At 40.3% G+C, this 27,612-nt stretch overlaps 1 protein-coding gene across 1 annotated transcript in view; it reads right to left on the bottom strand.

Annotated features, from left to right (window-relative positions):
* The window catches only part of P5CDh1 (delta-1-Pyrroline-5-carboxylate dehydrogenase 1), a 338,244-nt gene that overhangs the window by 168,787 nt on the left and 141,845 nt on the right, over positions 1-27,612 (bottom strand). The window contains exon 7 of the mRNA XM_070086007.1: positions 17,506-17,677. Coding sequence (XP_069942108.1) covers positions 17,506-17,677 — 172 coding nt within the window. The remainder of the gene's footprint in view (positions 1-17,505; positions 17,678-27,612) is intronic.

Raw genomic sequence — 27,612 nt, 5'->3', positions numbered from 1 at the left:
TATCATATGGTACCATTGTACCAAATGGTGCCATTCTACCATGTGGTACCATTGTATCATGTGCCATTGTGCCATATTGTACCATATGGTACCATTGCACCCTATGGTACCATTGCACCCTATGGCACCATTGAACCATATGGTACTATATGGTACCATTGTACCAAATGGTGCCATTCTACCATGTGGTACCATTTTATCATATGGTACCATTGTATCATGTGCCATTGTACCATATTGTACCATATGGTACCATTGTACCATATGGTACCATTGTATTCAACACAATAACCACACTAATATTTTCATCATTTTGTTTACAATAAACTTGTAAACAAGTTTTGTAAGCAATATAATGATAAACAAATTAGTGCAGTTATTGTGTTGAATACAATGAGTGTACACTTATACAATGTACATTATATTGGTCTCACAGGCCACAAATGTTATTAGAAAAAGAAAAAAATTAGAAAAGAAAAGAAAAAAGTATAAAAAAACATAAAATAAAAAAATAGGATTTTGCGGAAGTCACTAATGTTGCCGCCACCCGGTCATTTTGGGTCAACTTCCCACCGCTGTATCTCGGTAAGTACTGATCAGAAAAAAACTTTTTTTTGTCTTATTACCTTCACAAAAATGTACTCTTTAATTCTGTAAGAAAAAATAATTTTTTTTTTTTCAAAATTTCTTGAACACTGGAGCACCACTTCAGATTTTGGCCCTGGACCCTGAAAGGGTTAATACCATAATCTGTAAGGATTCAATGTTAAGAATTAGTCTAAGTCTGCTCGAAATGCCTAGCCATGCTAGGTGTCCTAGTGGCCCCCTCTGTAATTAGAATTTTATAACATGTAAACCACACAATACCCAAAACCTGTAAACCCCACATTGTAACCCTTATAGAGAATAAACTTGAATTGAATTGAATTGAACTACAACTACTACTACCTCTACTTGTACTACACCTCACTCAAAGCCTATATATACCCTCTGTGTCCATGTATTGCTTGTATCAGCTTGACAAAGTTCCTGGAAAGTGAAACATTGCCCCTGTCTAGTTTGTGTTGGACTGAAGAAGCCATTGTGTGGCAAAACGTTTCCTTAACCCTTTCAGGGTCCGTCCCGTAGATCTACGGCTTTACGTTCAGGGTCCAAACCGTAGATCTACGCCATGAGCTCAGCTCACTCTGATAAACTGTGAGTGGTACATTTGGGCCTAGATATGAGAGAATACATCTATGTGGTATGTGTGCACCACATAAAACAGATCCTGCAGCACACTGTGTATAATGAGAAAAAAATGAAATCATGATTTTTCGATTAAAACAGCAACTTTGCAGTGTTTTTTCGTATGTTTTTTATAGTTGTATTTGCGATTTCTTGGTCTCATTTGATAGAATGGAAGACATATTACAGAAATAGAGATGATTTTGATTGGTTTTAGCATTGGAAATGGCTTGAAACTGAGCTCAAAGTAGCGGAAATGTTAAATTTTTGCCGATATTCAAGAGTAAACAAACGACCTCACACGTCTAATACACATCAGCTGGTGGCTCTAATATACATTCACAAATATGATGATATTTATACAATTATTACAGTATTGCATAACAGTAAATCTTCTATTTTTTGGTGTGAATAAAAATTCATTATGTGAATAAAAAATCAAAATGGAATTTATTTGTAAAGCCTCAAAACATAACTAATGAACAGAGGAAATGTTAGTTTAGTGCAAGGAATGCCTACATTGTTCATTCTGGACCCTATTTTGAAATTGGAATATTTTGAACTTTGTGTTAAATTGGCCAAATTAACAATTTCCGATCACTTTATTTTGTAGTTAAAACAGTTGACTTGGCAATTTCTTGTGCTCAATCGATAGAATAGAAGTAATACTAGTGAAATAGCTAAGAATTTGGTTGATTGGAATAATGTAATTGGCCTAAAATGGGAGTCAAAGTCGGCAAAATCGCCGATTCGTAAATATCGCTGACACATCAAAATTCGCGAGAGCATAATTTCGTCAATTTTCCACCAAATTTCGTACTTTTTGTTTTATTACCTTCACAAAAAGATTCTCTACGATTTCATAAGAAAAAATAACAAATTTTTTTTTTTTAAATTCTTGGACACTGGTGCGTGACTCCAGATTTGGGCCTTGGACCCTGAAAGGGTTAATAATGATTCCCATAAGTGTCTCTATCTTCAACTTGTCAGTTTTCAAACCATTTATCACAGTAGTGAATGTATATGCCACTGTACATAGGCTTGTGCTACACGGAAAAGCCAAAACCTGTATCTGAGAGGTGGATATTAACATCAAGGAAAGGAAGCAAGGAATTAGATTCCCACTGAAGATTGAGACACTTACACAAGATAAGAACATAAGAAAGGAGGAATACTGCAACAGGCCTGGTGACCCACTTTGTATTGTACTGATGAAGTCACACAGTGGCTTCATACACAACTTTCCTTGTATGAGTCAATATCAAAATGGTATACAATACCGACAGGTTGGTAGGTAAGACACATAGGCAACAGTTAGTCAACTTTATTCCGAAACATTTTGCCTACACAGTAGGCTTCTTCAGTTCTTCAGTCGAGTACAGAAATTAGGCAGGAGCAGTAGAGATGTGAAGACGATGTAATCAGTCCATCACCCTTGAAGTCGTAGATTTGAGGTTGTCAGTCCCTCAGCATGGAGATGTTCTGTTCCATAGTCTGGAACTATCTGTTGCCTATGTGTCTTACCTACCTTTCTTTGTATGAATCTTAGTCCTAGCTTTGTCTCTGTAGATGCCTTCCTTTCCCATTACATTGTAAAATGCTCCAAACTTCAGAACACCCATGATTTAACCTGATTCTTTTTTCCCCCTTCTCCCTTCCTCTTTCTCCTTTGGGTTTTCTTTCTTCTGCCTTGAGTATTAGGTCCATTATTATTATTTTCCCCACTCCCTCTGTGTTTTTGTTCCTACCTTTTGTGGGCCCCTAGCTCCCTTGCAGTGTTCCTCTTTCTTAGTATTTGACTCACTCCACTATACTACTACTACCTCTACCACTACCTCTCTTCCTCCTTTCCTACTACCTCTCTTGTCCCGTCCCTGTCTGTTGGCCTACATATACTGCCTCCTCCTCTGCTTTCTGTTAGTGTGATTTTGTAAATGGTCTAAGTCGGACTGAAACATCGTTGTAAGCTCCTCTCTCCTGTGTGCGGGTTATTTGTGTATTGCTCCGGTCGCGGTATTATGCCTTTTTGTTATTTATTGATATCCATTTTAACCATGCATTGTTGTTACCAATCCTCGTGGAGTAAAGCCTATAGGGCCAGGAGGCTTACCAAATAATATGGTACACATTATTATTACATCCATAATGACCATTATGATTATTTTTTCTAATTCATTGGAAAGTAGGCTTAATTTTTTCTGCTTTACTCTCATTCTGGTTAGAGTCTGAGTTAAATATCCAAATTAGGTTCTAGTGAAAAAATTAATGCAATCATGAAACAACAGTTATTAATAGTTAGTCTTAATTTCATCCGAACTTAACCCACTTATTTCGTTTCCTAACTTCATTTCATCCTCAGTAGGATAATAGAATTGGCACCATTTATTTCTTTGTCACCATTAAAAATTACCGAATATTCAGCAGAACCAAAACGGTGAACCTGGCATTCTTTTTTCAGATCATTTACATATCATGCCTCATGGAGTGCATAAATCGAAGGAAGGCAAAAAATGAAAAAGTTCAGCTAATGCGAAAAATGGCTGGGTCTATGGTTCAGTATCTCAAGAAACCCGATAATGTCCTGAGTTCATCAAATGATTTTAGTCATGATCTTACTGATAACACTGATGTCGATTCTGACTCCGAAAATGGTAATATAAGCGAGAGGAATGAAGGGAATGAGAGTCTGCGAGAGTTAGCATCGATGTGTGATGTTTCTTCTTGGAAAATTCCAGTTCCAGACCATTCCAGGATTGAAATCATCGAAAGTGGTAGTTATGTTTATCAGAACAAGGATGGCCCTTTTCGTGTTACAAAGAGAAAAAATGCAAAAGGCGATGAGCGTTAGCTTTCTAAAGAATGGTTCTACAAACAGATGCAGAATGGTGAGAAAGTTTTGCGATCATGGATGGTATACTCGCCAGTCAGTGGGAAATTATACTGTTACTGCTGTAGATTGTTTACCTCTAGTGTTAAAAGTATAACATCAAAGTTTGTGATTGGGTTTCAAATATGGTGGAAGCTGAACCCAAAAGTACACAATCATGAAAGTTCTGATGAACACCTACGTTGCCTCGAGAATTGGAAAACCATGGCAACCGGTTTAAGGGTGAACAAAACCATAGATGCAGAAATAATCATTTCAATGGAATTCCAGAAGAAAAGGTGGAAGGAAATATTGTACAGGTTGCTCGACATTACACTGTTTCTGGCTAAACAGAACTTAGCATTTCGCGGCCAAAGGGATGACGAATTCTCATCAAATAGAGGAAACTTTCTTGAGATGGTTGAATTAATAGCTAAGTATGATCCTGTGCTAAAAGAGCACCTAATGAGACTGAAGTGCAGCTCAAGTGAACACAGGTCATCAGTTTCGCATCTCTCACCATCAACTCAAAATAAGTTTTTAAGTGTTCTGGCAAATCGAGTCAAAGAGAAACTTGTTACTGATATCAAGAGAGCTGTATACTACAGCGTTATGTTTGACAGTACACCAGATGTGACACACACTGACCAAATGTCAGAAGTTATCAGGTACATGCAAATGGAGGATGGAAGAGTTCAAGTGAAGGAAGTTTTTCTTGTTTTTTTTTTTCCTTTGAAGGGCAAAAAAGCTGCTGATATCAGTTCTGATATCCTGAAAAAGCTGGAAAGTGATGGACTGGACTTCATGCTGTGCCGTGCTCAGGGATATGACAATGTTGCCACCATGGCTGGGGTCCATGGTGGTGTACAAGCCATTCTTAAAGAAAAGAACAAGAAGGCAATTTTCAATGGTTGTGTGGACCATTCATTGAACTTGTGTGGTCAGCATTTTTTTGCCAAGAATTCTTTATTTTTTATTATCACACTGGCCGATTCCCACCAAGGCAGGGTGGCCCAAAAAAGAAAAACTTTCACCATCATTCACTCCATCATTGTCTTGCCAGAAGGGTGCTTTACACTACAGTTTTTAAATTGCAACATTTACACCCCTCCTTCAGAGTGCAGGCACTGTACTTCCCATCTCCAGGACTCAAGTCCGGCCTGCCGGTTTCCCTGAACCCCTTCATAAATGTTACTTTGCTCACACTCCAACAGCACGTCAAGTATTAAAAACCATTTGTCTCCATTCACTCCTATCAAACACGCTCACGCATGCCTGCTGGAAGTCCAAGCCCCTCGCACACAAAACCTCCTTTACCCCCTCCCTCCAACCTTTCCTAGGCCGACCCCTACCCCGCCTTCCTTCCACTACAGACTGATACACTCTTGAAGTCATTCTGTTTCGCTCCATTCTCTCTACATGTCCGAACCACCTCAACAACCCTTCCTCAGCCCTCTGGACAACAGTTTTGGTAATCACGCACCTCCTCCTAACATCCAAACTACGAATTCTCTGCATTATATTCACACCACACATTGCCCTCAGACATGACATCTCCAATGCTTCCAGCCTTCTCCTCACTGCAACATTCATCACCCATGCTTCACACCCATATAAGAGCGTTGGTAAAACTATACTCTCATACATTCCCCTCTTTGCCTCCAAGGACAAAGTTCTTTGTCTCCACAGACTCCTAAGTGCACCACTCACCCTTTTCCCCTCATCAATTCTATGATTCACTTCATCTTTCATAGACCCATCCGCTGACACGTCCACTCCCAAATATCTGAATACATTCACCTCCTCCATACTCTCTCCCTCCAATCTGATATCCAATCTTTCATCACCTAATCTTTTTGTTATCCTCATAACCTTACTCTTTCCTGTATTCACCTTTAATTTTCTTCTTTTGCACACCCTACCAAATTCATCCACCAATCTCTGCAACTTCTCTTCAGAATCTCCCAAGAGCACAGTGTCATCAGCAAAGAACAACTGTGACAACTCCCACTTTATGTGTGATTCTTTATCTTTTAACTCCACGCCTCTTGCCAAGACCCTCGCATTCACTTCTCTTACAACCCCATCTATAAATATATTAAACAACCACGGTGACATCACACATCCTTGTCTAAGGCCTACTTTTACTGGGAAATAATTTCCCTCTTTCCTACATACTCTAACTTGAGCCTCACTATCCTCGTAAAAACTCTTCACTGCTTTCAGTAACCTACCTCCTACACCATACACCTGCAACATCTGCCACATTGCCCCCCTATCCACCCTGTCATAAGCCTTTTCCAAATCCATAAATGCCACAAAGACCTCTTTAGCCTTATCTAAATACTGTTCACTTATATGTTTCACTGTAAACACCTGGTCCACACACCCCCTACCTTTCCTAAAGCCTCCTTGTTCATCTGCTATCCTATTCTCCGTCTTACTCTTAATTCTTTCAATAATAACTCTACCATACACTTTACCAAGTACACTCAACAGACTTATCCCCCTATAATTTTTGCACTCTCTTTTATCCCCTTTGCCTTTATACAAAGGAACTATGCATGCTCTCTGCCAATCCCTAGGTACCTTACCCTCTTCCATACATTTATTAAATAATTGCACCAACCACTCCAAAACTATATCCCCACCTGCTTTTAACATTTCTATCTTTATCCCATCAATCCCAGCTGCCTTACCCCCTTTCATTTTACCTACTGCCTCACGAACTTCCTCCACACTCACAACTGGCTCCTCTTCACTCCTGCAAGATGTTATTCCTCCTTGCCCTATACACGAAATCACAGCTTCCCTATCTTCATCAACATTTAACAATTCCTCAAAATATTCCCTCCATCTTCCCAATACCTCTAACTCTCCATTTAATAACTCTCCTCTCCTATTTTTAACTGACAAATCCATTTGTTCTCTAGGCTTCCTTAACTTGTTAATCTCGCTCCAAAACTTTTTTTTATTTTCAAAAAAATTTGTTGATAACATCTCACCCACTCTCTCATTTGCTCTCTTTTTACATTGCTTCACCACTCTCTTAACCTCTCTCTTTTTCTCCATATACTCTTCCCTCCTTGCATCACTTCTACTTTGTAAAAACTTCTCATATGCTAACTTTTTCTCCCTTACTACTCTCTTTACATCATCATTCCACCAATCGCTCCTCTTCCCTCCCGCACCCACTTTCCTGTAACCACAAACTTCTGCTGAACACACTAACACTACATTTTTAAACCTACCCCATACCTCTTCGACTCCATTGCCTATGCTCTCATTTGCCCATCTATGCTCCAATAGCTGTTTATATCTTACCCTAACTGCCTCCTCTTTTAGTTTATAAACCTTCACCTCTCTCTTCCCTGATGCTTCTATTCTCCTTGTATCCCATCTACCTTCTACTCTCAGTGTAGCTACAACTAGAAAGTGATCTGATATATCTGTGGCCAAGAATTCATCATGTATAAAATTTCTTTGCCTCCTCCACCCATCGATGGGATGTATTAATGGACCATACTGCAGTCTCTTTGAAAAGATTATCAACAACAAGATAGAGTTCTCATTACAATGCAGTGAAACCAGTAGCGGAATCTTTTGAGAAATTTGTGGCAGCGATTGAAGCTCTTTGCAATCCACGGGAAAATTTGGATACAAGAGGGGCAGCACAAGATCTTCTCCCTGCTGTGTGCGATTTCACATTTCTGTCTTATCTGTATTTCTGGTGTGACATACTTTGGGAGGTTCAGCTTGCACAACAGTGCTTGCAGACTAAGGATTTAACTCTTGACAAAGTGGTGGTGAAGCTAGAGGCACTGCGATTATTTCTGAATTAAGGGCGAGATCTCATAGTGGAAAATTCAATACAATAGGCACTTTTGAAATGTGAGAAGTATGGATTTCCAACAGAGAGAAGAATCAGGTTAAAGAAAAGGATGGCAGGGGAGCAGGCAAGAGATTCCGGATTCACTCTACAGGAAGAAAACAAGAGGGCGATTTTGGAGTACATTGATCGTTTTCATAATGAACTCGAGATAGGATCAAAAGCAATCAAGGATGTGGCAGCCATGTTTGTGGTCATTCAAACAAAGAACCTTGTACAAGCTACTGAAGAAGAATTGGAGGTGATAGCTTCAAGACTCACAGTCTTCTATAATGAAATATGCAAGAATGAGCTCATGCTTGAAATACCAAGACTAAGGAGGCACCTGCAAGCTGCTGATGTTGATTTTGAAAAAGTTAAGCACTGGACTACAATGGATGTACTAACATTCATAGTTGAATGGGATTTCACTGAATCTCTTCCAACTCTGACACTCTGCCTGAGGTTGTTCCTTACTATATGTGTTTCTGTGGCTTCTTGTGAAAGGAGTTTCTCCAAGTTGAAGCTGATTAAAAACTATTTACGGTCCACAATGAGTCGATCCAGAATCTCTGACATAGCAATGTTATCCATAGAAAATGGGTCAGTTGACAGCACTCATTTTGATGAGGTGTTAGATGATTTTGCAGGAATGAAGACAAGGAAATGTATGATCTGATTCACTGAGATGTTACCTGTACTCAAGGTCAGATCGGAACTAGTGTTTCTCTGATATTGCAATGTTTTTCTTTATTTTTTGTTTTTTTTGGCATTGTTGAAGAATAATAAATATAAGATGTGTTAGCTGTACTCAATGTGATATTTGAGTTTATGTTTCCTCAATATTACTACGATTATTTATTTTATCATTATAAAGTTGAGAAGTATTCTTCTGTTCAGTTTATGGCCCTTAAACGTTCTCATCGCTAAACGTTAGTCACTGGTCATGCAGTAGTGACGTAACTGGAGTTGACTCCCCCCCATCCTCCCACCCTTGGATTTCATAGAGGTGACACCAAAGATGCCGCCCCGGGTGACACCAACCCTAGCAACGCCTCTGGGTAAAGTTCCTAACTAAACAGAACAAGAAGTAAAGTTTGTGACTAAACAGAACAAGAAGTAAAGTTCCTAACTAAACAGAACAAGAAGTAAAGTTTGTGACTAAACAGAACAAGAAGTAAAGTTTCTGACTAAACAGAACAAGAGGTAAAGTTTCTGACTAAACAGAATTAGAAAATTTCTGAACAGGCCTTTCAGTGGGCGCCATGTAGAACTACATAACTGAGGTCAGGGTCCCATGTGTAGTTCTACATCATGAACTTCATCACTCGGGCCAGGGTTCTTGGTGAAGTTCTACATCATGAACTACATCACTGAGGCCATGGTCCCAGGTGTAGTTCTACATCATGAACTACATCACTGAGGAAAGGGTTCCTAGTGTAGTTCTACATCATGAACTACACCAATGAGGCCATGGTCCCAGGTGCAGTCCTACATCATGAACTACATCACTGAAGCCAGGGTCCCTCATGTAGTTCTACATCATGAACTACATCACTGAAGCCAGGGTCCCTCATGTAGTTCTACATCATGAACTACATCACTGAAGCCAGGGTCCCTCATGTAGTTCTACATCATGAACTACATCACTGAGGCCAGAGTCCCTCATGTAGTTCTACATCATGAGCTACATCACTGAGGCCAGAGTCCCTCATGTAGTTCTACATCATGAACTACATCACTGAGGCCAGAGTCCCTCATGTAGTTCTACATCATGAGCTACATCACTGAGGCCAGAGTCCCTCATGTAGTTCTACATCATGAACTACATCACTGAGGCCAGAGTCCCTCATGTAGTTCTACATCATGAACTACATCACTGAGGCCAGAGTCCCTCATGTAGTTCTACATCATGAACTACATCACTGAGGCCAGAGTCCCTCATGTAGTTCTACATCATGAGCTACATCACTGAGGCCAGAGTCCCTCATGTAGTTCTACATCATGAACTACATCACTGAGGCCAGAGTCCCTCATGTAGTTCTACATCATGAGCTACATCACTGAGGCCAGAGTCCCTCATGTAGTTCTACATCATGAACTACATCACTGAGGCCAGAGTCCCTCATGTAGTTCTACATCATGAACTACATCACTGAGGCCAGAGTCCCTCATGTAGTTCTACATCATGAGCTACATCACTGAGGCCAGAGTCCCTCATGTAGTTCTACATCATGAGCTACATCACTGAGGCCAGAGTCCCTCATGTAGTTCTACATCATGAACTACATCACTGAGGCCAGAGTCCCTCATGTAGTTCTACATCATGAGGTACATCACTGAGGCCAGAGTCCCTCATGTAGTTCTACATCATGAACTACATCACTGAGGCCAGAGTCCCTCATGTAGTTCTACATCATGAGCTACATCACTGAGGTCAGGGTCCCTCGTGTAATTCTTCATCATGGACTACATCACTGAAGCCTGGTGTAGTTCTACATCATGAACTCAGCTTGCTCAGGTAAGCTGTGAACAGTAAATTTTGGCCTGGATATAAAAGAATGAGTGTGTGTGTGGTGAGTGAGCATAATATTAAATAAAATCCTTCCCCACACACTGTATGATATGAAAAGCCAAACTCTGACCATGTGTTTGGTTTAAAATAGTGTCAGAGTTTTCTGGGATGGTTTTATGGTTTTATTGGCTCTTTCTTGATATCAATTGACAGAATGGAATACTTTTTTTTTTAACAAGTCGGCCGTCTCCCACTGAGGCAGGGTGACCCAAAAAGAAAGAAAATCCCCAAAAAGAAAATACTTTCATCATCATTCAACACTTTCACCTCACTCACACATAATCACTGTTTTTTATTTTTCAAAATATTTGGGGCACTGGGCGAGAGAACATATATACAGTGGACCCCCGCATAATGATCACCTCCCAATGCGACCAATTACGTAAGTGTATTTATGTAAGTGCGTTTGTACGTGTATGTTTGGGGGCCTGAAATGGACTAATCTACTTCACAATATTCCTTATGGGAAGAAATTCGGTCAGTACTGGCACCTGAACATACTTCTGGAATGAAAAAACATCGTTAACCGGGGGTCCACTGTATACATTTGGACCATTTAGGGGTTAATACCAACATGCTCCTTAATCTGTACCAACATAGAGTTTTGAATTAATCTTAGACTGCCCAAAATGCCTAGTCATGCTAGGTGTGATAGTGACCCTCTCGGTAATTAGTTTTATATAATATGTAAACCACACAATATCCTATTATATGTAAATGAATGAGAAGAAGCTGGATGTCCTGGCTTTAAGTGAAACGAAGCTGAAGGGGGTGGGAGAGTTTCAATGGAGAGGAATAAATGGGATTAGGTCAGGGGTTTCAAATAGAGTTAGAGCTAAAGAAGGAGTAGCAATAATGTTGAAGGATAAGCTATGGCAGGAAAAGAGGGACTATAAATGTATTAATTCAAGGATTATGTGGAGTAAAATAAAGATTGGATGTGAAAAGTGGGTTATAGTAAGCGTGTATGCACCTGGAGAAGAAAGAAGTGTAGAGGAGAGAGAGAGATTTTGGGAAATGTTGAGTGAATGCGTGGGGAGTTTTGAATCAAGTGTGAGAGTAATGGTGGTTGGGGATTTCAATGCTAAAGTGGGTAAAAATGTTATGGAGGGAGAATTAGGTAAATTTGGGGTGCCAGGGGTAAATGTAAATGGGGAGCCTTTAATTGAGCTATGTGTAGAAAGAGATTTGGTAATAAGTAATACATATTTTATGAAAAAGAGGATAAGTAGTTTGTTAGATTATGTATTGGTGGATAAAAGGTTGATGGGTAGGCTCCAGGATGTACATGTTTATAGAGGGGCAACTGATGTATCGGATCATTATTTAGTTGTAGCTACAGTTAGAGTAAGAGGTAGATGGGAAAAGAGGAAGGTAGCAACAACAAGTAAGAGGGAGGTGAAAGTGTATAAACTAAGGGAGGAGGAAGTTCGGGGGAGATATAAGCGCCTGTTGGCAGAAAGGTGGGCTAGTGCAAAGATGAGTAGTGGGGGGGTTGAAGAGGGTTGGAATAGTTTTAAAAATGCAGTATTAGAATGTGGGGGCAGAAGTTTGTGGTTATAGGAGGGTGGGGGCAGGTGGAAAGAGGAGTGATTGGTGGAATGATGAAGTAAAGGGTGTGATAAAAGAGAAAAAGTTAGCTTATGAGAGATTTTTACAAAGCAGAAGAGTTATAAGAAGAGCAGAGTACAGTGGACCCCCGCATAACGATCACCTCCGAATGCGACCAATTATGTAAGTGTATTTATGTAAGTGCGTTTGTACGTATATGTTTGGGGGTCTGAAATGGACTAATCTACTTCACAATATTCCTTATGGGAACAAATTCGGTCAGTACTGGCACCTGAACATACTTCTGGATTGAAAAAATATCGTTAACCAGGGGTCCACTGTATATGGAGAGTAAAAGAAAGGTGAAGAGAGTGGTGAGAGAGTGCAAAAGGAGAGCAGATGATAGAGTGGGAGAGGCACTGTCAAGAAATTTTAATGAAAATAAGAAAAATTTTTGGAGTTAAACAAGTTAAGAAAGCCTAGGGAAAGTATAGATTTGTCAGTTAAAAACAGAGTAGGGGAGTTAGTAGATGGGGAGAGGGAGGTATTAGGTAGATGGCAAGAATATTTTGAGGAACTTTTAAATGTTGAGGAAGAAAGGGAGACGGTAATTTCATGCACTGGTCAGGGAGGTATACCATCTTTTAGGAGCGAAGAAGAGCAGAATGTAAGTGTGGTGGAGGTACACGAGGCATTACGTAGAATGAAAGGGGGTAAAGCAGCTGGAACTGATGGGATCATGACAGAAACGTTAAAAGCAAGGGGGGATATAGTGTTGGAGTGGTTGGTACTTTTGTTTAATAAATGTATGAAAGAGGGGAAGGTACCTAGGGATTGGCGGAGAGCATGTATAGTCCCTTTATATAAAGGGAAAGGGGACAAAAGAGATTGTAAAAATTATAGAGGAATAAGTTTATTGAGTATACCAGGAAAAGTGTACGGTAGGGTTATAATTGAAAGAATTAGAGGTAAGACAGAATGTAGGATTGCGGATGAGCAAGGAGGTTTCAGAGTGGGTAGGGGATGTGTAGATCAAGTGTTTACATTGAAGCATATATGTGAACAGTATTTAGATAAAGGTAGGGAAGTTTTTATTGCATTTATGGATTTAGAAAAGGCATATGATAGAGTGGATAGGGGAGCAATGTGGCAGATGTTGCAAGTATATGGAATAGGTGGTAAGTTACTAAATGCTGTAAAGAGTTTTTATGAGGATAGTGAGGCTCAGGTTAGGGTGTGTAGAAGAGAGGGAAACTATTTCCCGGTAAAAGTAGGTCTTAGACAGGGATGTGTAATGTCACCATGGTTGTTTAATATATTTATAGATGGGGTTGTAAAAGAAGTAAATGCTAGGGTGTTCGGGAGAGGGGTAGGATTAAATTATGGGGAATCAAATTCAAAATGGGAATTAACACAGTTACTTTTTGCTGATGATACTGTGCTTATGGGAGATTCTAAAGAAAAATTGCAAAGGTTAGTGGATGAGTTTGGGAATGTGTGTAAATTTAGAAAGTTGAAAGTGAACATAGAAAAGAGTAAGGTGATGAGGGTATCAAATGATTTAGATAAAGAAAAATTGGATATCAAATTGGGGAGGAGGAGTATGGAAGAAGTGAATGCTTTCAGATACTTGGGAGTTGACGTGTCGGCGGATGGATTTATGAAGGATGAGGTTAATCATAGAATTGATGAGGGAAAAAAGGCGAGTGGTGCATTGAGGTATATGTGGAGTCAAAAAATGTTATCTATGGAGGCAAAGAAGGGAATGTATGAAAGTATAGTAGTACCAACACTCTTATATGGGTGCGAAGCTTGGGTGGTAAATGCAGCAGCGAGGAGACGGTTGGAGGCAGTGGAGATGTCCTGTCTAAGGGCAATGTGTGGTGTAAATATTATGCAGAAAATTCGGAGTGTGGAAATTAGGAAAAGGTGTGGAGTTAATAAAAGTATTAGTCAGAGGGCAGAAGAGGGGTTGTTGAGGTGGTTTGGTCATTTAGAGAGAATGGATCAAAGTAGAATGACATGGAAAGCATATAAATCTATAGGGGAAGGAAGGCGAGGTAGGGGTCGTCCTCGAAAGGGTTGGAGAGAGGGGGTAAAGGAGGTTTTGTGGGCAAGGGGCTTGGACTTCCAGCAAGCGTGCGTGAGCGTGTTAGATAGGAGTGAATGGAGACGAATGGTACTTGGGACCTGACGATCTGTTGGAGTGTGAGCAGGGTAATATTTAGTGAAGGGATTCAGGGAAACCGGTTATTTTCATATAGTTGGACTTGAGTCCTGGAAATGGGAAGTACAATGCCTGCACTTTAAAGGAGGGGTTTGGGATATTGGCAGTTTGGAGGGATATGTTGTGTATCTTTATACATATATGCTTCTAAATTGTTGCATTCTGAGCACCTCTGCAAAAACAGTGATTATGTGTGAGTGTGGTGAAAGTGTTGAATGATGATGAAAGCATTTTCTTTTTGGGGATTTTCTTTCTTTTTTGGGTCACCCTGCCTCGGTGGGAGATGGCCGACTTGTTGAAAAAAAAAAAAAATGTAAACCCCACATTGCAATCTTCATAAGAGAACAAACTTGATCTGATTTGATTTATTCCATGCACTTTTAGCATAGCTGATGGCATCTGCAATGTTGAATTTATTCCAGAAGCTTGGTACTGCCAGGTTGGAGTCAGAGTCCATCCAAATTTTTTCCCCTCCCGTAAACTGAACTGTGTTAAGTTAATTTTATGAAGTGTTGTATAAAATTATGCCACAATTTTTAAATAGTGCAATAACCAAAACAAGCCAAATAAAACTGTGTAATATAAGGGTGTGGCATGCAAAGAGTACGTAACCTTTATTCGGCGCATGTACACACCCTCATTGAAAGGCTATCTCCCCCAACCAGCAAACCAGGTAGTACTAGGGCTGATGATGGGACCCCGTCGTTTAAGCAGTACCCAGGTTCCAGCCAATGAGAAGATGGTTTTGGCAATCACAGAGGTGATGTGGGTACCACTCATCTGTCTGCCCTTGTCATTCCCATTCTAGAGCTGGTTGAAGCACGGTCTGCTGTCTAGTGGCTTCTATTCTGCCTTGCTTACCATGGAGTGCACTAATACCTATTGTTGTACATAGTGTATATAGTGTACATACTTCTGTTCTAAATTGGTGAAGGATAATACAAGTCAAAAGTTTTTCTGCTGTGTTTATTTTGCTCCCTTTACACCCAGGATAACAGGTCTTTGGGACTCCTGGGTTGTCATAAAAGGTCTACTGTATCATAAATTGTACTACCTCATATTAATTAGTATAGAGTAAAATATTGAATATTTGTAATCTACCACTCATCACTTGTCTAGACTTAGGTAGTCTAAGTATTAGGTTAAGTCTGCCTGAAATGCCCCACCATGATCGTGGCTTTACACAAATAACCCGCACATAAAAGACAGAAGCTTACGACGACGTTTCGGTCCGACTTGGACCATTGACAAAGTCACACTAACAGAGGAGGAGCAGAACGGCTATATATAGGCAGGAAGAGGTAGAGGTAGTAGTAGTGGTAGTAGTAGTAGTAGTAGATGCCTTCCTCTCCCACTACATTGTAAAATGCTCCAAACTTCAGAACACCCGTGACTTAACCTGATTCCTCATTTTTTCTTCTTCTTCTTTTTCTTCTTCCTCTTCCCCTTTCCTCTCTCCTTTTCTCCTCTGGGTTGTCTTTCTCTCTCCTGTCTCGTGTTTCTGTTCCTTCTTTATTTTTCTTCACCACTTCCCCTTTCACGCACCTCGGTGCGCTTGCTCTCCCTCTGTGGGTTTCTAGCTCTCTTGCAGTGCTCCCCTTCCTTTGTATTTGACTGGCTCGTCTTCCTTATTTCCCACTTCTACCACTACCACTACCACTACCTCTTCTTCTTCTTCTACATCTACTGATGAAATTAGACACATGTGCGGCGTCTGGTTGTCTTTGTTGTGGACGTTTCGCCATCCAGTGGCTGGCTGGATGGCGAAACGTCTACGGTGGGGATGCCCGGGTGTTGTGCATGTGTCATTTCATCCTGTCGGTATCATATACAATTCTTGTACTACTACTACTACTACTACTACCACTACTACTACCTCTACCTCTTCCTGCCTATATATAGCCGTTCTGCTCCTCCTCTGTTAGTGTGACTTTGTCAATGGTCCAAGTCGGACCGAAACGTCGTCGTAAGCTTCTGTCTTTTATGTGCGGGTTATTTGTGTATCGTTCCAGTCACGGTATTGTGCCTTTGTGTTATTTATATATCGTGGCTTTCCTTGTACCAATCAAATTATGAAACGTAATCACACATTGTATCCATTGCAAAGAAACAATTTTGTATTTTGTAAATTTTTTCGTTTTCTATTATGAGTCCTAGCTTATGCCTGCCTAAAATGCTCTGCATATTTAAATATGGGCATTTATATGTAAAAAAAAATTTGTGTAAACATCCCTATTCAATAGTTTTCCAATGCCAGTGGATGGTGCTGATGACCAATATGGATGTCTTAAGACAGTGGCAGATTTCAGTCAGGTTTCTCATAAGCAAATACAGCCTCTCCTTACTTAGTGACGTACTCATTTACTGATGACTCAGATTTACGAAGTGCTCTCTGACCAGCACGCATGCCTAAAATGTGTATTAGAGCTGATTTCCTCTATTCTGCTCATTACAACATACAGTAGAACCCCGAGTTTTGTACAGCTCCCAACTCGAACAATTATGTAAGTGTATTATTGTAAGTGCTTTTGTAAGTGTATTTTTGGGGGTCTAAAACAGACTAATCTAATTTACATTATTCCTTATGGAAACAAATTCATTCAGTAATGGCACTCGAACAGCCTTCTGGAACTAATTATGGCCGAAACTCAGGGTGCCACTGTATGGTACACTACTGTGTAAACATTTAAAAAATATACTTAAAATATTATAAATGGTGCAAGGGTGACATTAAAGCAATATAAAAGATAGTTGACATAAACCCACTACCATTATAGTATGCTCCTTGTTTGGCGATGAATTCGTTTACCAACACAGTATTAGGAATGGAATTCTGTCGTTAGGGAAGGAGAGGCTGCATTATAATAGGTTAGAATCCTATACTATCATACATGTGCCAAAACTATACACAGGCACTAGCATACTTATCTTATTAGATCATCAAAACAATGCAAAACTTCCCAGTCCAAACAAGTCAAGACTACTAAGCAGAGCACTGGAAGGTTAACCATGTACAAGGGAGGATAGAGATTTCAACAGACACACAAGCAGTAGAGGTAAGATATTTCTTTGAAAATAATATCAGAAATGAATGGCCAGAAGAAGGAACCTCTAATTCTTATGAATTTGAAAAAAAAATTATTTATATAAAATATTACAAATTCAACATCATTCTAAAGAGAGAAATTTACCATCATTGCAGGAGTATATGCCAAGTTTCCTCCAATAGCAGTGAAATTAAAGGGAGATATTGCTGCTACGAAGCCTTCCAACCCACGCAGTCTAAGTTTGTTGACAGTTACATTTGGTTCAGGACTTCGAGGCTGCCATTTTGTTCCTTCTTTGGCATATAAAGCATTAAATCTGCAAAAATATTTACAGCATTAATGACTGATCAAGTGATTACTAAAAAAATGACAGCAACTATAAATTTTAAAAAATTCACATTAAGCACTAAACCCATTGTTATGTTGGTTGTCCCTTATTACTTTGATAGTAAGGTTCTCACTACATGTTCTAGTGTGGGGTAGCTTTTTACTTAATGGCCTTATCTGTCTAGGGGTAATACTTACATTATGGCTGATCATCCTGAGTGTGTCTGATATCCTTTCACCAGCCCTCTTCACAGGTTATGTAAACTACTACTATAAAAATATAACTGTATTCTCAATAGATATGTACAGAATATACAATTACAGCCTCACATTTTCAAAACAAAGATCTACACACTCCATAGCTGTTCTCCACATGGTGTATTCCAACAACTTTTGTCCTTCTCTCTTCTTGACATAACTCTGGGCTAACCAGTGTTTTGACACACTTTAGTCACCCTGGGTATGGTGGCCACAACTTAAATTATAAAAACTCACCCCTGGAGCACACATAATGCCCCAAAAGACAGAAGAAGGACCCAGAGATCCTGCCAGGTTGAAGGTCAGCCACAGAGAGAGAGAGACAGAGAGAGAGAGAAGCCTAGCTAAGCTCCTCCCACCAAAACAAAAGACTGTTGCCAAGCACAATTCTCCAGTTACCACAATTCTACCACACCTTAATTTTACTTTTACAAAAAGAAATACAACTTTATAAACTACTTATTTAAATTGTGTGTGTGTCTATAGGATAACCTATTATATTGAGAAAAAGGCTTGACCCAGCTGCCTCTCAGTCATAAGGTTGATCAGCCCTTCTGACATTTAGAACTGAGTCCCCATCAATTCAATATAATTAGGTATTCCAGAGTAACTGTTACTTATAAATACATGCTGGGTCCTATAGCCTCATAACACCCCCGCCTCCAGACGAAGTCGCACAAAAGCTAGCCGTGTCCCTCAGGATACGGCTAGTAAAAGTATATTGCTTAAGTCTGAAGGCGGTAAACAAGACTACTAGAAATGCTACATATTTCCCAGCACCATAACTACTCTTCACTTTACTGTTATTTACAACAGATTGCAGAATTTTTTAGAAAAGCATTTTAACCATACCCATATACATACTCAAGGGTGTAACTATTTACAATTTTAGTGGCTTTTAAACAATACACATTACAATGCAAGAATTGCACACAATGTCCACTGTGAAAGCCCGCACCAACAGGCCTGTGCCTCTGCTGCGGTAATCCAGCAAGCAACTGGTATTCCAGGGTGGCATCTTCCTGATCAGGAGACGAGAGTAGAGCCAAACCCAGAGCAGTCAGGTGTACACCAGGCAGGAAACTTCACAAAACATGTCAAGGTGTCTCTCACTTGGTGGCCGAACCAAACGGTGAGACTTCCAGTCAACACTCACGATCCTTAACATGGTCAGGCACTCAAGCCCATCTTCCGAGGTCCCACTCCACACAAATCCTCCAAACTTATGAAGAGGAGGCTGACATAGAACATGGAGGGGTCCAAGGGACCACAAAGGCAAATCGTCGGGCCGTTTTGTATATAGAGCACACCAAGACACAACATCACATACCTTCCTGAACGTCTCATGTTACCGAAGGTTGTCAACCACTGCCTCAACTCACATTTACGTACACCCTGACCCTTGTCACACTTTTGGCTCTGACTCGACTCCTTCACAGTCAGATGGCTGGTAGAGAGTACTCAGGCTCGCTGAGAGTCCACCACTGCAAAAACAACAAGGTCAGCACAAGACAAACACTATGTACAAAGTACGCACCATGCATCTACATGAAACATCTAGAGAGAGCATCAGCAATCACATTCTCTGAGCCTTTTATATATTTGACTTCCAAATTAAAAGGCTGTAGGAACAAAGCCCATTTTAAGAGTCTGATTTTAGTCACCATACACAGGAACAGGATGAAGAAATCTTGAGACATGTACAAATGCTGAATAGCCAGCCCCAAAATGAAAATTTTCTTTCCTGTGGTAAAATGTTGACATTTAAACTTAGAAGGTTGTTCATAGATAGTAACAGTTCTGCAACCTCTCGCAGTGCAACAACAAACACCAAAGACATCTCTTTGCACCCAGGTTGGATACATCAAGTTTACACAAATACCATCACGTTCCATCTCACACACAAATTTTAAGCACACAATGAACACAATTTGCATTACACACATTAAAATGGTACTGGAACACAGGCCATGGAAATTACATCTTCCTGCCCCACGTTTTAGTTTATTTAAAATGTTTGCATCTCTTAGTGCATAAGTATCAATCTTTCTAATCCTGTAAACCTTAGTTGTTAAACGTACTTTGTGGTAGTCAGTGTTTATGCCCAGGATGCCATCTAATTTGGGAACCATGAAGCATGGGAATGCCCACTGACTCTCACTAAGCACTACAAACTGGTGTTGGAAGAATTTCACTTCTTCCTCCATCTCCAATTTTTCATACAGATTTTTCCCACACAAAAATTGTTGAATTGGCTCAGCTTCCTTAACAATTTCTTCATGGAGTTTCAACTTTTCTCCATTACTGACATCCCAAACTTTTATAAAGTTCCAAGGTGGCTGAGTCAACTCTCCAACATTTTTCTCATTAAAACCAAGCTTTACATTTGAAAACGTGTAAAAAACTTTGATCTACATTTTTTTTTGTTATATTTGAAAATATGTATAAAAAGTAGATATACTTTTGGAGCACTACGCATGTGAATGTACATCTCTTTGGACAGTTTAAGGGTTAAAAATAGGAATTACATTAGCCAACTTCCACATATCAGACACTACACCTGTTTGAAGAGATAAATTAAAAATATTAGTTAATGGTTCACAGAGTTCCATTTTGCATTCCTTAAGAACCCTTGAAAAAAGCTCATCAGGACCCGGCGACTTATTTTGCTTCAGTCGATCTATTTGTTTCATAACCATTTCACTAGCGACTGTGATGTTACATAATTTATCCTTTTCAGGCCCACTATAAAAATTAATTACTGGAATATTGTAAATGTCTTCCTGTGTAAAAACAGAGAGAAAACAATTATTTAAAATCTAGCACATTTTGTTCTCTTTGTCAGTAAGATGCCCATAGTTATTTTTAAGGGGACCTATCTCATCTCTAACTTTTGTTCTATACACTTGGAAAAAACTTTTTGGGTTAGTTTTCAAATCCTTAGGAACCTTAATTTCATAGTCCCGTATAGCTTTTTTATCCTCTTGTTAATGTCCCTCTTAATGTCAATATACTGATTCATAAGATGACCCTCACCTCTTTTGATACGGCTATAAATTCCTTTCTTATACCCTAAAAGATTTTTGAGCCTATTATTCATCCATTTTGGGTCATTTCTATTTGATCTCATTTCTTTATATGGGATAAATGTTCTTTGGGCAGCATGCATGGTGTTCAGAAAACTGTCCTATTGATAGCCCTCTTCGTTACCCCCAATCAACAGATAAGTGTTCTCTAAGCCCATTGTAATCTGCCAAAGCAAAAATCTGGAACTGTTACTGAGTTATCCCTACTATCATACTTCCATTCTATGCTAAAGGTAATTGATTAATGATCGCTTGTGCCGAGTTCCTCTGTAATTTCTAAATTATTAACAAGGGTTTCCTTGTTTGCCAGAACCAAATCAAGCAGGTTATTTCCCTTTGTAGGTTCTGTCACAAACTGCTTCAAAAAATAGTCCTGAACTACTTCTAAGAAGTCATTTGATTCTAAATTCCCAGTCAAGAAATTCCAATCAACGTGACTAAAGTCAGTCCCCTAGAATTACTACATTATCCTGCCTTGTGGCCTTAACAATTTCCTCCCACAGTAATTTCCCTTGGTCCCTATCTAAGTTTGGGGAACGGTATATAACTCCTAGAATCAATTTTTCATGCCCCTCTGAAAATTCTATCCAGACAGACTCTGTAAGTGTTACCTCAGACTTAATACCCATTTTTATACAACAGTTCGAGCAATCTTGGACATACAGTGCCACCCCGCCCCCCTTACCGATATTTCTATCTACTTGGAACAATTTAAAACCATGAATTTGACATTCTGCAGGCATGTCCCGACTTTTGGAATTAAACCATGTCTCAGTGATTGCAAATACATCAATGTTACCTGCACTACCAACTAATCTCAACTTGTCCATCTTATTCCTAGCACTACGGCTATTAGCATAATATATTTTTAAAGACCCTCCTTTCTCTTTACCTTCCTGCTCATTTCTGCTTTTCCACTAAACCTATTACTGTCCTTGTCACCTAGTGCCAATGGCTTTCCAATATCTACCTCATTCTGCCTATTACTAGTTCCCCTGGAATTCATAATATTACTACACTGGGACTTCACTGTATTCTCGCCAAAACCCATACCACTATCTATTCCTAGTTTAAAGTCCTAACAGCTCCCTCCACTGCAGTTGCCAGTGCCCCACCCCAGACCTAGATAAGTGAACCCCATCCCTGGCATACATGTCATTTCTGCCATAGAAGAGGTCCCAGTTGTCAATGAATGTGACCACATTTTCCTTACAGTATTTGTCCAGCCAGCAATTGACACCAACTGCCCTGGACAACCATCTGTTTCCAACTCCTCTCCTCACTCCTACGTCTGCCAACATCGTTGCCTCCTGCACTGAGGCAGAGAATAGGATTGCTCCCATTACCTTTCATGATGTCTTCCAGACAGCTAACAATATCCCCCATCCCAGCCCCAGGAAAACATACCCTCTACCTCCTCTGCCTGTCCCTAAGACAAAAGGCCCTATCCATAAACTTAACCTGCCCCCAACTAAAACAATGTTCTTACCTTCACTTGTGGAATTCGACATGACATTCTCGATGGTCTTTGTTGGGGCTTCAAGGGATGTCTCACTCACATCTGCCAATGCTTCCTTGGTGCTCCTTGTAACGTTCCCAGTAGACAACCCACATTCATCAGGTAGCACCGAAAATGGGCTGGAAGTTTCCACAGCAGTCTTCTGGTTCTTCATTGTTTCTGCCTCTCCAACAGTCTTCTTGATCCTCAGCTTGGTTCCATGTTGTGCAGCCACTGACCAGGTTCCTCTCTTAACCTGAGGACTCACAACAGGAGAATTACTACAAATCCTCTTTTTCTCCGTTAATCGCCGTATCGCCAGCTTAGCAACCCTAAGCTCCTCTTTTAGCTGTTGGTAGAGTTGCTCAAGAGAGGGAATCCTGGTTCAGATTCACAAAGAGCGCGCGCACAATTCTTCTACTTAGCTCAGGGAGGACGTGTTGAGTGTGCTCTCTGCAGACTGAACCAAGATGCCCTCCATCGAGCAACTTTACCAGCAGCTTAAGAAAGAATTGAGGGTGGCGAAGATGGAGATACAGTGATTGACTGAAGAAAACAAGATGATTCGTAGTAGTCCTCCTGCTGTGAGTCCTCAGGTCAAGAAGGGAACCTGGACAGTGGCTGGACAGCATGGAACAAAGTTGACGATCTAGAAGACGAATGGAAAGGTAGCAACGATGAAGAAGAAAGAGACTGCTGTAGAAACTGTTGTGGAAACATCTAATGCATTCTCTGTGCTACCCTCGACCAATGATGGCATTATATAACGTTAAATCCGACCAGCGATACATTTTAGCGCAAAAATTTTGCCTCGACTAGCACTAAAAAACTCGACCAACGTGATTCGTTCCGTTCGAGACGTGTCCACTTGCGGCCTGAGCACGCTCACTTGTCCCGTGGGTGCCAGTGTTTACAAGCCAACCACCGCGGTCGCATCCAAACATACAATCGGAACATTTCATATCATCACAGTGCTTTTAGTGATTGCACCTGCAAAATAAGTCACCATGGGCCCCAAGAAAGCTTCTAGTGCCAACCCTGTGATAAAAAGGATGAGAATTAGTATGGAAATTAAGAAAGATTTTGAAGGGTTTGGGGCTAACCCTGAGATGCCTATGCCAGTTGTGGAATCCATTGTGCCTACCTCAAAGATTAAGGAAATGTGTGCAAAGTGGGTTGAACTGCAAACCTTTATGGATGAAAATCACCCTAACACAGCCATTGCAAGCCGTGCTGGTGACTATTACAATGACAATGTTATGGCCCATTTTAGACAAATCTTAAAGAAACGGGAGGTACAGAGCTCTATGGACAAATATGTTGTGCGAAAGAGGTCCAGTGACTCTCAAGCTGGTCCTAGTGGCATTAAAAGAAGAAGAGAAGTAACCCCAGAAAAATACTTGACACCTCAAGTCCTAATGGAAGGGGATTCCCCTTCTAAACACTAACACCATCCACACTCTCCCCTCCTCCCATCCCATCAATCATCACCAGATCTTCAATAAAGGTAAGTGTCATGTAATTGTACATGTCTTCTTCAGTTTGTGTGTATTAAAATCAATATTTCATGTGGTAAAAATTTTTTTTTTCAATACTTTGGGGTGTCAGGAACAGATTAATTTGATTTCCATTATTTCTTATGGGGAAAATTAACTCAACTAACGATAATTTTGACTAACGATGAGCTCTCAGGAACGGATTAATATCGTTGGTGCACTGTATTGTTGTTGTTGAGGATAGCCAGGTTAGGTACATGGATAGGGTCTTCTGCTTGCAGGACAGGAATAGGAGATAGAGGGTTTGCTTTCCTGGGGCTGGGATGGAGGATATTGTTAGCTGGCTTGACAACATCATGAGCGGTAATGGGATCAATCCTATTATCTGCCTCAGTGCTAGAGGATATGATGTAGGCAAGCATAGAAGTGAGGATTTAGTTAGAAGGTTCAGGACAGCAATAGACATAATTAGGAAGAAGGGGGGGCACCCAGTTATATGTGGCATTTTGCCAAGAAGGGGTGTTGGAAATGAATGGTTGTCCAGAGCAATTGGTATTAATTGTTGCCTGGATAAACACTGTAAGGATAATGCAGTACCAATCATTGACAACTGGGACAACTTCTATGGCCGAAATGACACGTATGCCATGGATGGGGTTTGCTTATCCAGGGCAGGTGGGGGTTTTCTTGCTAGCTCAGTTGAAGGGGTTGTTAGGACTTTAACCCTTTCAGGGTTTCAGACGTACTAGTGCGACTTACACACCAGGGTTTTTGACGTACTAGTACACCTAAATTCTAGCACCCTCAAATCTAGAGAGAGAAAGCTGGTAGGTCTACACATGAAAGAATGGGTCTATGTGGTCAGTGTGCACAGTATAAAAAAAAATCCTGCAGCACACAGTACGTAATAAGAAAAAAAACTTCGTGTTTTTGGATTAACCCTTTGAGGGTCGGCAGGCCCTCTCAGAGACTTGTTCTCAGGGTCGCCCAAATTTCAAAAAAAAAAAAATTATTTTTTCTTATGAAAAGATAGTTTTTTTTTCTAAACATTATAGGCTAAACAAAAATTTTTTACCATCAATACTTACCGAGATATGAAGGCGTGAAGTTGACAGAAAATGCCCCATGTATGGTATCATCGCTGACTGCCGTCACCCGGTATTATTTTTTGTTTTTTAGGTACTATTTTCTATTATTTTTTAATTTTTTTTTTCCAAGTTACTTTTATGGCCTGTGAGACCAACATTAGCACTATTTTATAAGTTTTTTCTCTTTATTTACTACACAATAACTCCAGAAACACTGTTGTCCTTTATTGTTTATAATTGTTGTTCTCACACACAAACGATATAAAATGTTGTTTATTACTATTTTTCTATATTTTATATACACATATTCAGTTACAGGGAATGTCTCTAGAAGTTCTGCAGCCTGTGTAAGTCTTTGAAACATAGTGTCATGCACTGTGGTGTTTTACACTCCTCACACATAAAACAAGTGTCTCTGCATTGTTGAGGGCATTTTTTTGCATGTGCACAGACGTAACACCTCTTCTGAGCCTTTTTCTTGAAAGCAGTAGCAGGCAGTTTTACTAGGAAGTGATCACCATGCTTCAGATGAGAAGGTAGTTGTTGATAATTTAGTGGGTGGTCTATTGCAGGTGTTGTTCCTTGGTACTTGAATACTATTTGTCTGGTGACAAACAAAATTTGCCATATGATGGTTTGTTTCTGGTCCTCATCTTATACATATTATAAGCACTGAGCATGGAAATGTCCAGAAGATCAAAAAAGAGTTTTATGTACCACTTATAACTCTTGTGAACACAATCAGCAAACCCAATCTGCATGTCACATTTGTCCACTGAGCGCATACTGAGGGTGTAATCAATCACAGCTGTAGGTTTTAGAATGGGTTCATTGCTTTCTCTATGCTGCCTGCCAGTGTCTGCCATTTCATTAGGGTGAACTGATGACAACAGTGTGACATCTCGTTTGTCATGCCACCGAAATGCCATGATGTCAGTGGCAGCAAATGCCTGCACCTCACCTCTACGAGTGCCAGCGTCAAACCTGGGCATATGCTTATGATTTGCACGCACTGTGCCACACACATCTGTCATGTTCACTCGCAAAAAATCACTGAGTGAGGGGTTTGTGTACCAGTTATCAGTATATAATATATGCCCCTTACCAAGGTATGGTTCTATCATTGTTCTAACCACATCACCAGAGATGCCCAATAACTTCCTGGTATTTTGCAATGTTTAACTTCCAGTGTACACAGTAATATCCAATACCAGACCACTGTAACAATCACAAAGCACGAACAACTTTATACCAAAGTGTTTCCTCTGCTTGGCATGTACTGCTTGAAAGAGAGTCTTCCTTTGAACAGAATCAAAGACTCATCAATTACAAGCTTCCTGAAGGGATAAAAATACATATTGAATTTCTCTTTAAGATACACAAACACATTCCTAATCTTATATAACCTGTCATTTCTGTCAGGCCTGGTTTTGTCTGAGAAGTGAAGCATACGTAACAACACAAATCGATTCACTCGTATTATATCACTGAAATCTGGGGTTTCAATCAGGCAGTCTGTTGACCAGTATGATTTCACTCTGTGCTTATACACATGTGGCATAAGCATTATTGTGGCAAAGAAAAGATACATCTCAGCCACAGTTGTCTCCTTCCACTGGTGTAGATGTGATTTTGGTGAAAGTATTGTGTTTGCCATGGTGTACTCGTAGTATCTGTTGCTTTCCCTGACAATAATTTCCATCAGGGGTTCATCAAAGAATAACTCGAAACATTCCAGTTCAGTGGCATTGTTCCCCAGTTTACAACATGGCCATATTCCACTTTGGCTTTCATCAAACTGGTGGGGATTTGGAACAAATCCCAGGTGTGGTCTGCTGGTGGGTACTGGACATTGACAGGTGGTTGTGGTTTTGGAGGTTGTGGTTGTGGAGGTTGAGGTTGTGGAGGCTGGTGTGGTGGGTGGGTGGGGGATGGTAGCCTTTGTTGTAGACCAGCTGAGGCAGCAGCATGGGTGGCAGTGATGTGGGTGGCAGCATGGCCCACTGCTGGTGCCTCACGGCCGGCACCACCACTACCACCACCATGCACATTTTCCATCCCAATTGCAACACTATCATCGTCATTTTCACTGTCTGTTCCTGTTGTACAGCCATGGGATGTACTCCGAGATGTACTCCTTCCCCTTGGAATAGCATATGGCACACTACCAGAGAACATATATCGTTTTACATACTGACACTTCACTGGAGAATATTCCACTTCACTATCACTACAGGAACTGGTTTCAAGAGCTTGTAGTTCATATTCACTATCACTATCATCACCAATGCCCACATTTGAGCCCGGGATTTGGGAAAATAGGAGTTTCCTCTTTGATTCTGGTACAACTGAATGTGAACAAGACACCCCAGCAGCAGAGGTGGAAGGCTGAGGGTCGTCTGGGTTTTCCTCACTATTACCGATATTATGGTCATTAGTTTTGATCACAACCTCACCAAAACCTTGAAACTCATCTTCACTGGCACTTCCATCTGTAT

The sequence above is a fragment of the Cherax quadricarinatus genome, chromosome 17 (genome assembly GCF_038502225.1).
Source record: "Cherax quadricarinatus isolate ZL_2023a chromosome 17, ASM3850222v1, whole genome shotgun sequence".
Taxonomy (NCBI): domain Eukaryota; kingdom Metazoa; phylum Arthropoda; class Malacostraca; order Decapoda; family Parastacidae; genus Cherax; species Cherax quadricarinatus.
Note: the sequence above shows the minus strand (reverse complement) of the source record. Positions and strands in the feature narration are given on the sequence as shown.